Source organism: Myripristis murdjan, chromosome 14 (genome assembly GCF_902150065.1).
Source record: "Myripristis murdjan chromosome 14, fMyrMur1.1, whole genome shotgun sequence".
Classification (NCBI taxonomy): domain Eukaryota; kingdom Metazoa; phylum Chordata; class Actinopteri; order Holocentriformes; family Holocentridae; genus Myripristis; species Myripristis murdjan.
In genome coordinates this window covers 30,917,071-30,932,509 of record NC_043993.1, presented here as the reverse complement: position 1 = coordinate 30,932,509, position 15,439 = coordinate 30,917,071, and the positions used below count along the sequence as shown (strand labels likewise).

General features: G+C 43.3%; 1 protein-coding gene across 1 annotated transcript in view; it reads left to right on the top strand.

The window, feature by feature from the left end:
* Positions 1-2,485: 2,485 nt before the first annotated feature.
* Positions 2,486-15,439, top strand: part of LOC115371772 (CXADR-like membrane protein) — a 75,419-nt gene continuing 62,465 nt past the window's right edge. The window contains exon 1 of the mRNA XM_030069289.1: positions 2,486-2,566. Within this exon, the coding sequence (XP_029925149.1) occupies positions 2,533-2,566 (34 nt within the window). The 5' untranslated portion in view covers positions 2,486-2,532. The remainder of the gene's footprint in view (positions 2,567-15,439) is intronic.

The window sequence follows — 15,439 nt, the reverse complement described above, 5'->3', positions numbered from 1 at the left end:
TTTCTCTGGAGAACTAAAAGGCAGCAGGCCAGTAATGTGGCTAGATTCTTCTTTTCCCCCGCTCCCCTCATCACACACATTTCTTGTACTTTTCGGGCTTCTGCCAGCCACCGCTGCAACTGAGGACAGAGAGGAAATAGTTCTAATGCTGTTTTTTTGTTTGTTTGTTTGTTTGTTTGTTTGTTTTGTTTTGTTTTGTTTTTTAACAGTTTATATTTTTAGGACCACTGCTGTCCTAGATAACAGTTGAGGGGGGTGAAAGTGAAATAATATCACATTTTCAAAATTGGTGAACTGTCCCTTTAAGAGCACTTCCTTATCACTCATCCACTGTAACAATACTTGTTGCACTGCGGTTTCCAGCTCCCACTCACACATTTCTCATCAGGGTATTTCACAACCAAGGTCAGCCCACGCCTCGGCCCACAGTGACCCAACCTCAACCTTGTCACCCCCACACACACACACAAACACACACACACACACACCCCTCCCTCCTCTCCTCCCAGCCACCCCATCCAGCTAAAATTACCTCCCCCTCCTGGTGCACCAGCCCATCTTCGACAAACCTGCAACATTCGAATCCTACAAAGGTCGCCGCCACCTCCAGCTCCTCCAGCTCCTCCAGCTCCTCCCTCCACTGGAGGTGCCTGCCCTTTTCTGCTTGGTCCGCTGTTTCGTTGTTCTCCACACCCACAAGGCCGAGGAGCCGGAGGAACCTCCAATCTGCACCCAATTTACTGCAGCCAGCACGGTGCTGCATGGAATATTTCCACCGTCAGGAACCTAAGACTTCCCCTCGGCTCAGGCCAAAGTTGAAACACAACATATCACTGCATCAGCCTTGGCCTTGCCTCCTCCACATTCTTAAGCTCCGAGCTCTCCGTGATTCCTCTGGAGAGCCTGCGTCCGTGGCGGAGCTGAAGCTAAACATGTAAAATGATGGCAGCTACATGAGATCCACAACCTGTAAAAATGAATGAATGCAGTGTGTTAACATGAGAGCAGAACTGCCACACTCACAGTTTGTCAAAAGTACTAACAGGCATTAATTATAGGTACATCTATCTGCTTGGATTTGCATCTGATTTTCTATTGCACACCATTCCTAAGTGCTGTTTGCCTGTGGACACTGACGGAAACTCAAACAAATTTCCCTATAGGGACTTATAAAACACTTTCCCTGACACTGAGTAAATTTTGAGTGACTTTATTGTGCTTGCGGGCTTTTTTCAATGGACTTTGGTGTCACTTTCCTGTCACTGCTCATCACTAATCGCAGTTTTAGCGCGCTAAAATTCCCATTAGTGACAAAATATCCCCCCCAAAAATGGACTATTTTCATTTTATATTTATTTGACCTTCCTTTAATCAGGAAGTAAGACAAGTATGAATCCTTTTTCATTAAGGGTTTGAATTTGAGTGTTTTTCATTCTGCATTTCTGAGTATGCTCATGAAACAGTCTGTGCTGTGACTCAGTGACTCTATAAGGAAACTAGCTGGGACCATGATAAAAAAAAAAAACAAACAAAAAAAAAAAAAAACACTATAATATTCTTAAAGGATTCCTTGAAGAACTTATAAAGCGGCTCAGGTAATTTAACTGTGGCCTTACCATACTTTAAAGTATTTATCAGCGTATTAATGTATATTTCTATACTATATTTTGAGGTACCAATTCATTTTCCAGCTTTCCAACAGGCAAATTAGTCATTTCCCCAAGCCTCCTGTAGTATCATTATAATATTTCCAAATGAATTCCTATAAGGACTCTCTTGGCTTTCTTGGATTCAGTATTGAATCTACTTTCTGGTAGTTTATTATATTCCACTTCTGTACTGGGCTATTCTATGGGAGTTTCCTTGGTTTCATTTTTTGTATCTGCTGCATAGCACTGTAAAGTTTACGCATCGTGTTTCCATAGCACCATTCTGCTTTATTATAAGGGAGGGCGGGTCATCGCCATGCTTGTCCCGTAGGAGGATGCCGGTGTCAGGACGCAGTAAATACTACTATTTATTATCCGCCCGTTATAACTGTAGAGGTCCCCCTTTTACTGGGTGATACGACACACACACACACACATAAACACACACATACACACACACCTTGCTTGCACCTCCTCTTTTGATTTCAATGCAATGGACCACAGGGCAGGACAGAGAGTGGGAGAGCGAGAGAAGGAGAGAGAGAGAGGGAGGGATGCGTATGGACTGAGAGAGGAAGGGAGGAAACACCCCCACGCATGAACAGAGGCTGATCTCAAGGAGAAGAGACGCTTTGCTGGTGTTTATTGTAATAAAGTAAGAAGATGCTGCCGCGTTTCCCAATGAATGAATGAGGATGTCGCTGCTGTAGGCTGCACGGCGTGCGGGGAGACATGCGGTGCTCTTCACTCCTCCGTAAGGTCACACTGTAGTTACAGCAAAGTCGACCCAGTCACTCTCAAAGACACTCCTGCGTGCATCTTAGTTTTGTTTCGTTTTTTATTTTTTGGGGGTGGGATTTTTTTTGCCGTGCCGGATGCCGGGATGCCTGGGTCTCCTCTCGTGATTCTGTTCTTGGGTAAGTTCAATCCACATTTCCCAGCTGCAGTTGTGATCAGTGGTTTTGTGCTGAACTGGACTGTTGTACTGTACGGCATCAAAGGACAGTGGCGGGGAATGATTCACCTTGCGTTTCGTATTGTGTTTGTCTCAGCTTTTTGATTTAGCATCGTAGGAAACTTAAAAAATAGGATTTATTCTATTCATGTGGCAAAACTGTTAACCCGAAAAAAAGATAAAGTAATCCATTAGTGATTAATTATAAAATGACATCACACATTAAAAAAAAAATCTAATTATAACTCCTTTATAGGAGTATTATACCAGATTACACTGTTAACAATGCCATAAATTATGTTAAGGTTATTACAAACTCATAACAGTACTATAGACACAGTTCTTATAGGAATATTACAGAAATATTTAATACTGAGAAATTGTACTTAAAATACCATAAACTACCACAGGGTTACCTGCAGTCACTTTTGAGTATCACTATACACTATAGGATCCAACAAGATTATCATAGACACCTCATAGTGATCCATAGGAGAAAAGAAAGAAAGAAAGAAAGAAAGAAAGAAAGAAATGAATTTGGAAGGTTACTGTAAACTCACTACTCAGAACACTAGACATTGGAAGCCTTTATAGTAATATCATAGTACACAAACATACCTAAATGAAATAGTAAGTCATCATTAAAAGTAGAGACGTTTTACCACATATTATGTTCACAAAGTCAAGAGAAGTCATGCCAAGCTGTTTCTATAACATAACTGCAGATTTTCTTTAATGTGTTGGCACTGTAACAGAGCCGCATTGATTTTTTTTTTTTTGGAAATATAAGTTTAATGGATGGCCTGTTGTAGAGGATGACTTCAATTATTCACATGAGCTGCATTTTTTAAGTTCATCTTAGAGAGCCCGCTGAAACATCCTCATTAGACCACCTGACCTTTACTTGACAAGGGTTTGATTCCAGGAAACCCATCGGAGCAGATTTCTGTGTTTGGTATCTGAAGCCTGTGATCCATCAGTCATCTTTATGTTCTCTCGCTGTGTTAATGTCCAGTGTGTGAAATAAGAGCGAAATTAAACTATTTCTTATTTTGCTGGAGTCCCTCTGGAACCACCTCAGGGTCCCCTGACATTCTCCCAGTCCTCATAGGGAACCAGTGTTCTAGCATAGCACTTAATGAGCACATGCATGTGTCCTGTAGCTGGAAACGCAGGACCAAGACTCTGGTGTGTGATCTTATGCTGATGCACGGCCGGGAGCTGCACCAGTGGCGATGCACAGGACCCTGGAATTGTTGCATGTGGGTTTGAACTTTCACAGCCACATGAGCCGCGTGCAGAACTCCCAAGTAAATCAGGAACTTTACTTTCCGTCCCAGTAAATCATGCCGAGCGCTGTCAAAGGCACCTTTTCTATATTTAACAATTCATCCTCCGTGGACCTTTGCATCTGATATCGCTGCTCCAAGGGAAGCACAAAATCCCTCTCTTCCTCCTTGTTCTTTTGTTTTCGTGTTCTCGTCTCAGTCACAGCTGTTCTAGGACAAAGAACTAACGAATTTGGATGTCAAAATTAGGTGCTGTCCTGTTTTGGAGACGTTGTGAGTGTCAAAAAAGATATAAATTTTTCCCTTAAAAGTGAAAGGCAAAGTGAATGTGAAATACGGCATGCAGAATGTCGGTTGCACAGCATTTTCTCTGCAGAGGAAGTTAGATCTTTGTTGGCCTTGCGCCCCAATTGGAAAAAGAAACTTAATGTCAGTCTGAAGAAGATACATTTTTAGTCTGGTGCAAAGCAGTTGGATAATATGTCAGTATATTTTTAGGGACGATATTTCTAGATTTGGAAACATTTCTTTAAGATGCTGACTATTTACATATTTCTTCTCATGGCCTACTGAGGCCAAATTGTCAAGTTTAAGCGGCATTTGCTGAATAAATCGCCTCATGGAGTAATTTGTTTTGCAGCCTCAGTCCCACAAAAATATATGACAGACACAAAAGCATAGGATTCACAAAAAGCAGATAAAACCCAAATTATAAATCATTATGAAATACATTTGCAAGAGGAATAAAGTTGCCTGCACTGATATATGTGGCTGTATGTCAACCTAATTGTCTGTGCAAAGGCTCTGCCGTTGTCAGAAATTACAGTTAGATTGATTTACTGTGAAATGCATTCGACACAGAAAACAAACCAGTGTTTTCTTTGGCCCCGTGCTGTTTGCTTTGTGTTTTGGCGAGCATGCCTCAGACACATGTGACCACATCCCGGCCTCGCGCTCAGCCGTGGCGACGCATGCAGCGCAGGGCATGCCATCGCAATTAGTCCAGTTGTCCATGGGGTGACGGGAGCTTTCATTAGTTGCATTATGGCAGCGAGTTCGACAGGCCATGGCGAAAACAGCATGTTCTACCTCGTGGCGCTGCCTGCCTCTCTTTGCAATGGAAACAAAACTTGCCCCTCGCCCAGGCTTTTGCCACAAATGATGTGCATTTGAATACATTTGATGCGGTCTGTATTTTTTTTTTTTCTTTTTTTTTTTTCCACATGCAAGCCATTTCACATCCTTCTTCTTTGACACAGCACAGCGAAGAAGCAGGCTAAAGATGTTAATTAGCTAACGACGTGCAGTACTTCGGGGTGGCGTGCATTCTGTGCAGTGCTGACTTTGTGGTAATTCACTTCGGGATTGAGCCTCAGCCTCACACCCTGCATATGAAGACTTTCAAGGCAAGCTGTGCTGAAAGCTATTATCATCCAACATCTGCCTACAACGTGACCTTGAAAAAGAAGTACAGGGGGATACAATATCCTGAACCGGAATCGCATAATTAAAGGGCTTTTTTACACTCAGACCCCTCCTCCCACCCCCTGTGTTTAATTTAGAAAAGAGAAGAAGGAGCGTCTGATGAAAATGAATTGATTTTCTAATCGCCGGAGACAATGAGCGACTGTGGCAGGCTTCATGTGCCAAGGGGACGATGGGGGGAAATGCTGTCTCTCACATCCTTTTCAGCTGGACGTACACACACTCTCCAGCTCTCCCCTCGGATTTGTCTCACTCACCCAGTCGCCCGTCGTTTCACACTCTATTTTTAGTACACTTTCATTGTGACCTTTATGATACTTTTTTTTTTTTTTCTTCCCTTCTTTGCGCCTCTCATCCTGCGGCGCACAGAGAAAAAAATCTCAAAGACCCGGCAGACGCCGATACCTACTGTGTGACCCCTGCGTACGCCGCGGCGCGCGCCCGACGCGGCTCCATCAAGTTGATCATGTAAACAATGAGTTAAGCCATATCTCTAAATATAGAGTGGATCACCGGGGGCAGGCCAAAGGATCTGTCAAGTGTGGAGATGACAGAAGTCTCCAGTGCCAGAGGTTAGGATGTGACATCTTGCAGCGCTCTGGTCTCGAATCACTGGCAGCCACCCTTCCCTCGCCCTCCCTCCCTCCCTCTCCGTCTCTCCTCGCCTCCCCTCTCTCCCTCCACAGCCTGCCTCATAGGTGACTTTGACAGTCAAGAGGCTCAAAAAGGTAGATAGCTTTAGATTTGTTGTTGTTGTTTGGAAGGAGGGAGTTAGCAGTGTCCGTGAATCTCTCTCTCTCTCTCTCTCTCTCGCTCTCTAACGCACATGCCATCTCTTCTTTGAATCAGTTGGCGTTCACCTTGGGCCCTCGCCGCCTTCCTGCTTGCTTACTCGCTCGCTAGCAGCTCGCTCAGGTGCCCATCACATCAGCGAGTCCCGGCGTGACACTTCAAGTCAGCCGGACCAGTGGACCATCACGAGCCCCGCGCCGCTCCACACCCACATGAATATCCAACGGGTGAATAAGTAAACACTCCGCGCTCGGCTTTTGGTGTAATTACGGCGTTATTTCGAGTCGACAGCAACAACAGCGCCGACCTCAATAAATGGAAAATAGATTTAAACAAGGCTAGGAGGAGAGTGTCTGGCTTATGTTGTGTGATAATAGAGCGCAGCTTAGCCGAGGAGTGGGGTTTGTCCAAGGGTTAGAGATGAACCTGTGCCTTTTGAAACAGTTTTCCTGAAACTTGAATCTTTGTGTTCCTTGGAAATCAAAATCAGGAAACCACGGTCTCTAATTTCCATGTCTAATAGTCAAAATAATCAATCAGAGTTCAGATCATTGAGATTGATTTGACTCAGAAGTAACATCTTGGCTTCGCTGGCCTGGGGAACCTCGGACTGCATGGATTTGGACTCTGGCTCATGCTATAGCTGTTATATTGCCCAGCCCACATCTTGTTCATATTTACTATCTAATATCATTTAGCTATAAGTAAACGGTGTTCCTTGAAGTACCATAGAAGCTCATCGCTTTGTGTTTGTTGGTAAAGTATATTTCCTGAGAGTTGTGCGCTGCAGTTTTTATGAGTGTTTTCAATTTTGCTGATCAAAATCTCAGTTCTGGGAAACGTCTGGTCTAGTAAAACAACCATGAGGCCTCAAAATGTCTGTCCTGTGCTTCTGTGGTACCTAAAACATTCTCTCGTGATAGGCAGAAAGCATCCGATGGGTGTCGATGTACAGACTGAACTGACACAAGCACAAAATGTCCACTATCTGATTTTGTGCCAAGGTTAAAAAAAAAAATAAAATAAAAAATCATAATAACAATAATAGTATAAAAGCAGCTTTGGAGACTGTTTTGAACTGATATCAAATACATATTTAGTTTTCCACATGAACTTTTCTGTGCTATATTTACAGAGGCTATCAGCATCTATTTAATGTCAAAATCGTTCAGTCACATTCGTAGCAGGATGGCTGAATATAAATAAATGAGTATTACAATGGTATTATTTGGTCAGCTGTAGCAAAACTAAGGGATGGATTCTTCTGGCAGTGAACGCACAATATGATCCCGTTGACCTCACTTGGATATGCATCCGTGTGTGTGCGTGCGTGTGCATGCGTGTGTGTGTTTGTGTGTGTGTGCACAGGCATGTGTAAAGGGTGAGTTTTAATTAGCTGAGCGCAGCACAGCGGGGGGGAACCTCCCTTTACCGAGCGCCTCTTCAGCCAGCTGACAAAAATCACTGTGACACCGCCTCTCCTCCCCCCTTCATTTCTTCCCTCCTTCCCTGCCCACACTCAGTCCATCCACACAGCCATGCCATCTCTCCCTCTCCCTCCCTCGCTCTTTCTCTCTAAGCATGAACAGAGACTTTGGAGAGAGGCTATGCAATCCATATAAGCCACTGGCGCTGTAGAGAGCAAGCTGTGTACCAAGCCAAGAGCTTGAGGCCTTGTATTTATTGCACGGAGACTAAACGCTTCTGCCGCATGCTTACTTACGCGATAGGTCCTCGAGGAATTTGCACTAATCATTTACTTTAATGAAAAGAATTTGTTTTCCGTGTTTATCCATGTGCTCTCAAAGGATATTCCTGTCGAGGCAAAAACAGGCAGGCGATATGATTCGTCTGATTTTTTTTTTTTTTTCTCCCACAAAATATTCCTTCAGGTATAGCCGTTGTTTCTCTTCTGTGTTATCACATTATTCAAGTGTTACATGATTCCCTAAATGAGCATTACTCTGGCAGTCAAACGTACCGGGGAGGTGATGCCTATCTTGCCGTGAACGCCTTACTTCAGCAAGAAAGGCCCTTTGGCTGGAATTCATGACTCCGTTTCAAAGATTCACAAGATCCCGTCCTCCCAAATTTGAGGTATTTTGCTGGCAAGGATGCTAAGGTGGTTATTAATTTTTCAAAATAACTTTCCCTGTAATTGTCGGCCTTCATCTAGACTCTTTAAAATGGTGTCTGAAGCTCAGCACAGGCTCTTGAATTTGCTTCAGCTTTTACACTTGGAAATTGCATGCAGTGCATATGGGAAAGTCTAATTTACATGCAGCAACGTCACCCAGTATAAAAAGCCAGAAAGTCGAAGTTGGTCCCGGGTTCGATTCCCCCTTCAACCCAGACCGGTGTTTGTTAGGCAGTAGCGGTTTTAGGCACGGGCGAAGCGGGCAGCCGCCCGGGGCGGCATATTTTCATGTCACGTGGGGGGCGGCATGAGAGCAAAAAAAAAAAAAAAAAAAAAAAAAAAATCATCCTTGCTGCAAAGCAGTTTTCTATTACCGTATTCATCTGAATATAAGACAATATTTTTTCCATCGAAGATGCCCTGAAAAAACGCTCTCGTCTAATATTGGGGTCTAAGCAAATACACATGTATTGTGCTTGCATATAAACCAGTAGGTAGGCTCGCCTGATGCCGCAATTACCGGCGAATGGCCGCATTGCGCAGTCAATAATCAACCATGTTGTCTGTGTCACTGTCCGTTGTGCTGCTGCAGCCGCGTATGAACAAAAGTTGATTTATAATGAGAGGATGGCAGTATGTGTGCGCCGCTCACCTGTCAGATCCGGCAGACCTGACCGGGTGGGCGCGGCACCTGTAGGCATCAAGCCGGTGCCGCGGCCGGCCCGCCTGATGCCGACCGGTGGCTTTTTTTTATGCAAACAAGATTTTGTCCATATAAAAAGTATTTTTCCAAAACAGGTATTTGTGCAGGTGTTGGCGCCCCTGGGAGGGGCGCGTCTAGCCGCCAGAGGGGCACCGGTAGCGGCCGTTATCGCTTGGAAGTTCTTGCCACGCACGCTGGAACGGTAGGGCGCAAGGCAGTAATTTCGCCCAGGGCGGCAACATGGGCAGAACCGCCACTGTTGTTAGGTACACGATGTCAGCTTCCGGTGGCCGCTGTGATTTGACTGGTGTTTTGTTTTTAACATTAACTTGCAAACATCATCTTGCAAGCTATGGTGTCATAACCTTAACCATAACATCCTCCTAACCCTAACCATCACCTTTTTTCCTAAATGCAAGTAGTTGATGTTACGTAACGTCCGCACATGCATGAATACTGAACGTCTTGTCCGCACAAGTTAAGGGAAAAGGCTGGAGAGTCAGTGGCATTGAAAATCACACCTTTGTGCATGCACTGCATGTAATTCCAAAGTGTAAAAGTTGTGTTATTTGTATGCAGATTGATGAGACCGGCTTGCCTTTAAGGTTCTCACCGGGGGTCTTGATCGCCTTCACTTCCTTTTTGCAGCATGCCAGTCTGCTAAAATGCACGGTGACTCATTTGGAGTGGTGAGAATTCACATTTGCACCAGACGGAGGGCAGGAACTGTCCTCCTGACTCGGGTGTTGAGGGAGGCTCGGTGTGTGTGTCTCCAGTTCCCCGTAATGCAGACCATATGCTCGCCATTGTTTTCACTGTGAAAAACGAGGTTGATATTCATTTCCAAAATATTTGTCTTGCGATATTAATTCCACCCACCCTGCAGATTTATAGACTGTTCAGTCATGCGCTTGGGTGTGTGCATGTCTGTGTTTGTGTGTGTGTGTGTGTGTGTGTGTGTGTATGGGAGGGGGGGTCATGAATAGGCCTGTCTGTGTCTGTGAGTGTGCTGCAGTGATTTAGCACGGTCCTAATGGAGTTTGGTTTTCGATGAAACAGTGGGATTTGTCCAAAGAGTTTTGCAATCATAAAGGCCCAAACTATCGGTGGTTCCTTGGTGATTCACCGTCTTGCTCATTAAAGCTCTTCTTGATCACTATGAAGACATCTGGAGCAGTGCAGGCAGATTGCAGATGGCGTAAACATAGCCCATACATCTAGCATTGACAGAGTGCCCGTTACGTGGCTGTCAATACAAACAGCAAAGAAAAAAAAAAAATCTAGCCTTTTGTACAGAGAGAGAACAAAGTGCAGTCATTGTAACCCCACAGAATATCATCTGTTTTGCATTCTGGAAATTAACACAATGTGATAAATCTGACAGGGCTGCTGCAGGGTTGCTGTTTGACAAGTTTGAATGGTACAGATGGAAAAAAAAAAACAGAAACGAGCAAGGAAAATCAAATTTCCTCTGGCAAGCAAACCAATCAATGTCTAAAATATTGCAGAGACAATATATTTGAAAAGGATAACATTGGCTGCTAATGTTATACTGCACTGATATACTGTATCATTTGGGGCCTTAATCTGTATTATACACCCCACTGCTCCAATCTGAGGTTATTTTTCAACTGATGATCTGTTTTTGGTGTTGAATCCTAATTCACTAACTGCAGTACTGCACTGTTCAGCTGGCGTTTATTATGATTTTTTAAAATATTTTGATTAATTAAAAAAAAAAAAAAAAAATTCACTCAATCTGATGCAGCATATGGCCTCTAAATTACATTGTCACTGCATTGTTGACTTTGGAATACAGTTATGTTATGTTGCAAAAATCCTCAAATCACAATCTTTAACAATTCATGTGAATCTAAAGCTGCCTGCAACCAGCCAAATTCTGCACTGGAAGTTAATATGGATTAGTTTATGTTGCAGATATAATTAATAGGGTTGATTCTGAGCACATGAGCTGCAGTAGCACAGTCAAATGATTTGTGAGAGTTTATGAAGGCACAGGAGAGTGCCATTAACATCCACTGGCTTGAGAGTATCAGGAATGAAGCACCTATTTTCTCTGGAAATGAAAAGCAAACAGAGTGGGAATTGATCCCTGTTTGCTGAGGATATCAAATCACCCATTAAGCTGAGGTTAGGGAACTGCTATGCTTATGAAGCAATTCTGCTAAACTAAGCTTTCTTCTCTCTCCCACACACACACACACACATGCACTTCTGCTTCTCTTTCTCTCTCTCTCTCCCCACATTTCTTCTTTGTTTATCCCTCTCTGTTCATTTGGCCCATTGCAAACAGATGGCACCGACATCTAAGGTCTTTTGTTTATCGCTAGACTAAACTTCTGGGTGAAATTAAGTCTTTTCTGCAGACATGACAGATCCACAGATATGCATCCTTCTATTTATTTATTTTTTTTTATCCCTCTGAAGAGTTAGGGAGGGGGTTCTCCACAGGTAGTAACCTCGCTCACACGTCAGCCATTTTTAAAACTCTAAGGCGGCGATCGCGCTGCAGTTATGAAAGCGTTCACAAAGCACTGCTCTTGGACAAACAGTCTCAACAGATGCAGCATGTTGCTCCATCTGGTTAGGAACGAGAAAGTTGCTCGCCAACATTAATTTTTGCTGCCACACTAGACGCAGCTGATAAGTCGCGCCTTATTAGAATCTGGCAATTTTGATTGGTCAGGTTATGTTGAAGTAGTACTGACGAGTGTAGCACATAGGCGACAATGGGAATTACACCGCCACCACTGCCAGTGCCAGTTCCACTGCCACCATGAGGCTCATTTTCACCCCCTTTATGTATGAAAATAAATACATCTGATTCAAACGATGTCCACATACTTTCATGAGTAGTCTATGTTGGCGTGTTCAGCAATAAATCCACTAGAGGGCAGCTCAGAGCCAAAAGTTTCTGACAAGAACAAACATAGCGATGGTGGAGGAGGTCATAATAATGGACCTGCTACAAAGGGGGCAGTGTTGTAGACAGTGGTGGTTTGCAAGGTTTTCTTATATCCTTAGGTGGTTTCTTTGGCGAGCTCGCGTCTTTGGAGATCGGAGATCTTTGACACCGTCTTGTCCAAAACTTCCATGTATCCAAGTTCATTTTGTCTTAGGGTTAGGGTTAGGGTTACCAGTCTTTTTGGAATATAAGAAAACCTTGCATATTGTAACTGAAGACAAAATGAACTTAATCCATTGGAGTGGTGGTTTGTGAGGTCATTAAATACGTCACGGCATGAGGAGAATTCTTTTGTGTAATGTTACCACCGAGAGACATTTCTTCCTTGTGTCTCACCTCTAGACCGATCTCGCTTGAACCACTGGCTGCACTCCTCCCATTGTTTCTGGTGGTGCTGCTCCGTTTTGTCTGTATCCGTACACTTTCTGAAAATGTGCACAAATAAGGACGAAATGACCGCAGATTATGGACAGAATTCTCCTTTCGTATCCATATACGTATCTAAATGAGCCTTTAGGGTGGGACGCCCGCCTGTTTCCTGCTGTTGTGTTGGTGTGTTAACTAATTCCCTGCTAAATTCAAGCCCGCATGATTGCTGTTGCTGCTTGTTGTTCCTAAGATTACTAGCAATTTGATAACTATTAGGTGTATGTGAGCTCAATTAGGTGTTGACTTAACACTAGTTTTATACAGTATAACTGTATATGCCAGGTTCCTTGGAAGAGTTCCCACCTCAAAATGGCCTCAGTTTGCAAAAGTCATGCTGTGCTGCTCTGCAAGTCATATTTTACACAACCGTTTTGCTCCTTGAGTCCCATTTGTGCTTTTTCCTACCAGTTCCAGCTACATCTCTTTCAGTTAAAGTTCTTATAGCACGCTCTTATAGAACGCTTTCTTGTAGATTTAGCAAATATGTGCTGTTAACACAGGTGCTGTTTTCTGTTTTTTTTTTTCTTCTTCTTCTTCTTCTTCTTTTTTTTTCACTAGCTGTCTCTCTAATGTCTATTCCTGGCCTTTCTGCCTTGGCATTCATGCGAGCTGACAGCCTAACTGCAGTGTGCAAGGCTTCCAATAAAAAACAAAATGCTACAGTTCCTGATACCTACCTGGGCTTTGTCTATGGTGAAATGTGGCATTTAGGAAAAGACATGCCATTTACAGATGCGGGAGGTAAGAGAAACAGGAATTAATATTACTTGAGTTTCCAGGGTAGATTTAAGATGTGATATATAAGATGTGACATATAAGATTGCTATGGAGGAACAACAAGGAATATGTGTGTGTGTTTTTTGAACACATTCAATTTCTGCAGCAAACAACGAGGCAATAGGCTTGAGAGCTAAAGAAAGGAAATGTTCATGATTACAATGTACCTCCTATATTTTCTTCTCATGGCACTTATCTCATGGCATGCTTCTCATTTTTCTAGCATTGTGTCATGGTGAAATGATGGGAAATAACAAGGGCCTCCTGCTTTGCTACTGCAGTGGTAACGAGCACAATATCTCAAAATGTAAAACCCTTTCTGACAGATAGACATACTGTATGCCATCCATGCTATAAAGCGCTCCACTTGGTTGCACTCGTGACACTGCATTACATGCAAACATAGGATTGGCAATGTGCTCCCTTTAGTAAGGCTGTTAGACCTCATTTGCGATCAGGCAATACAGTACGTCCCTACACAGCAAATAACTGCTGCCTTACTTGCGTTAAAAAAAAAAAGCTCTCCATGGTTACATGATTAGTTCAGTGGAGGTTGGAGCTAAACACGTGTGTACCGTGAAGAGGAAATAGAGGGGTTGAGGAAAAAGAAATAGGTTGCACCTGCAAGTGTCACCTTCCTTGCTGAAAGTTTTAAAGGGAAAGGGTTTGCCATGTGCAGAGTTTGTTAGGTAGATTTCTGTGTGGAGCATGCAAAGCAAAATTAAATGTATAGCAACTGAAATAACATTTAAAGATACATCTGCAGCTTTTCTTCTATATTCCCATTATCAAATGCATAAAAAAATCACCAGAATGCAACAAACAGAATTACTGAATCTCAAAATGTTGTGTTGGACAGCACGTCCATCCCCTGCATTGGTTTTAAAAAATCTTGTTGACTCCCAAGGTTGGCAATTATGTGGCTTAAATGTTTCACAGATAAGCAGAGATATTACAACCTTCAGGAAACACCCATAATCAAATAAATGTCAGTGTTAACCATAATGGCAGATTGGGTGGATTTAGCTCCCCAGTTGAAAACCATTCCTAAATTGTAAACTCCACACGCAAGAGCCTTTGGGCAGTTCTTGGCTCCCAGGTTTGGTAGTAGGTTGTACCGAAACAATGACTGAAGTCAGATTCAGAGAGTCTTGATTGCAAGGGTCACACAGTACCACACACAAGGAATTTGTCTCAATTATAGAGAGCTGTGACATGACAGGTAACATGAAAAGCAAGTAACAAGGTGACACGGTGCTAACTGCCCTACACTGTACAATGACATGCAGGCGCTTGTGTGTGGTGAAAGGAGGCAGTTGATTATAAGTACATCATCGAGTTAAAGCCATAAACATACTGGAATAGCAGCATTGCCCTTGTGTCGTAATGCATCTCAGTAGAGGTAAATCTAGGGAGTGTCCAATTAGTGCATCCGTCCACTACGTGCACAATTGGAGTAGCAATGCAAAAGACCACACAAACACATGGTTTAAGGCTCTGAAGCTTTTGACAACCCTTTGGAATAGGCTTTTGAGGCTATAATAATTCATCAGAGAACGGCTTGGATGCATCATTGCCATGTCCTTCACTATCAGGGCTCTTTTGCATGTCTAAGTCATTCTAATCTCAAGGACGTTTGAAAGATTCCCATTGTCTCATCGCATATTGCATTCACATTGGAATAATTCCACTGGCAGGTAATCTCCCCCCTGCAGGTATTTCAGGATTCAGTATAGTCGTTTTTCTTGTTACAAGCCATAATCCTGTCCAAGAAGGAAGTAACTGACAGCCGCCTCGCAACCTTGACCATTCGTGCTTCCCTTGCGACGATAGCCTTAGTCATGGACCGCAATGTGTGGATTCAGCTTGCAAAAGGCGAGAAATATGTTTAGAATGGATTATTGCCCTTCCAAACTCACACATCGGCTTATCCGTCAGTGGTGCTGGATGAGGCATGGGTCCCAGAAGCGTTCTCTAACATGTCAACAGTAATGCTGGCTACAGTGATAGGATTGACATACCAGTGGCTGAAAATTAATTGGGTAGCTGTCCTGAAATTTCACAGCACAGTGGAGTGAAAACAGATTTGAAGTGGCTGGGAAAAAGACTTCAGAAAGGAGACCACATCACAAGCATACAAACAGGATTCAATTTTCTGCACTTGCTCACGGAGCTCAATAACATGACTTCTCTCGATGCGGACGTGCTAAAGTGGTGACTGATTTGACCAATAAGCC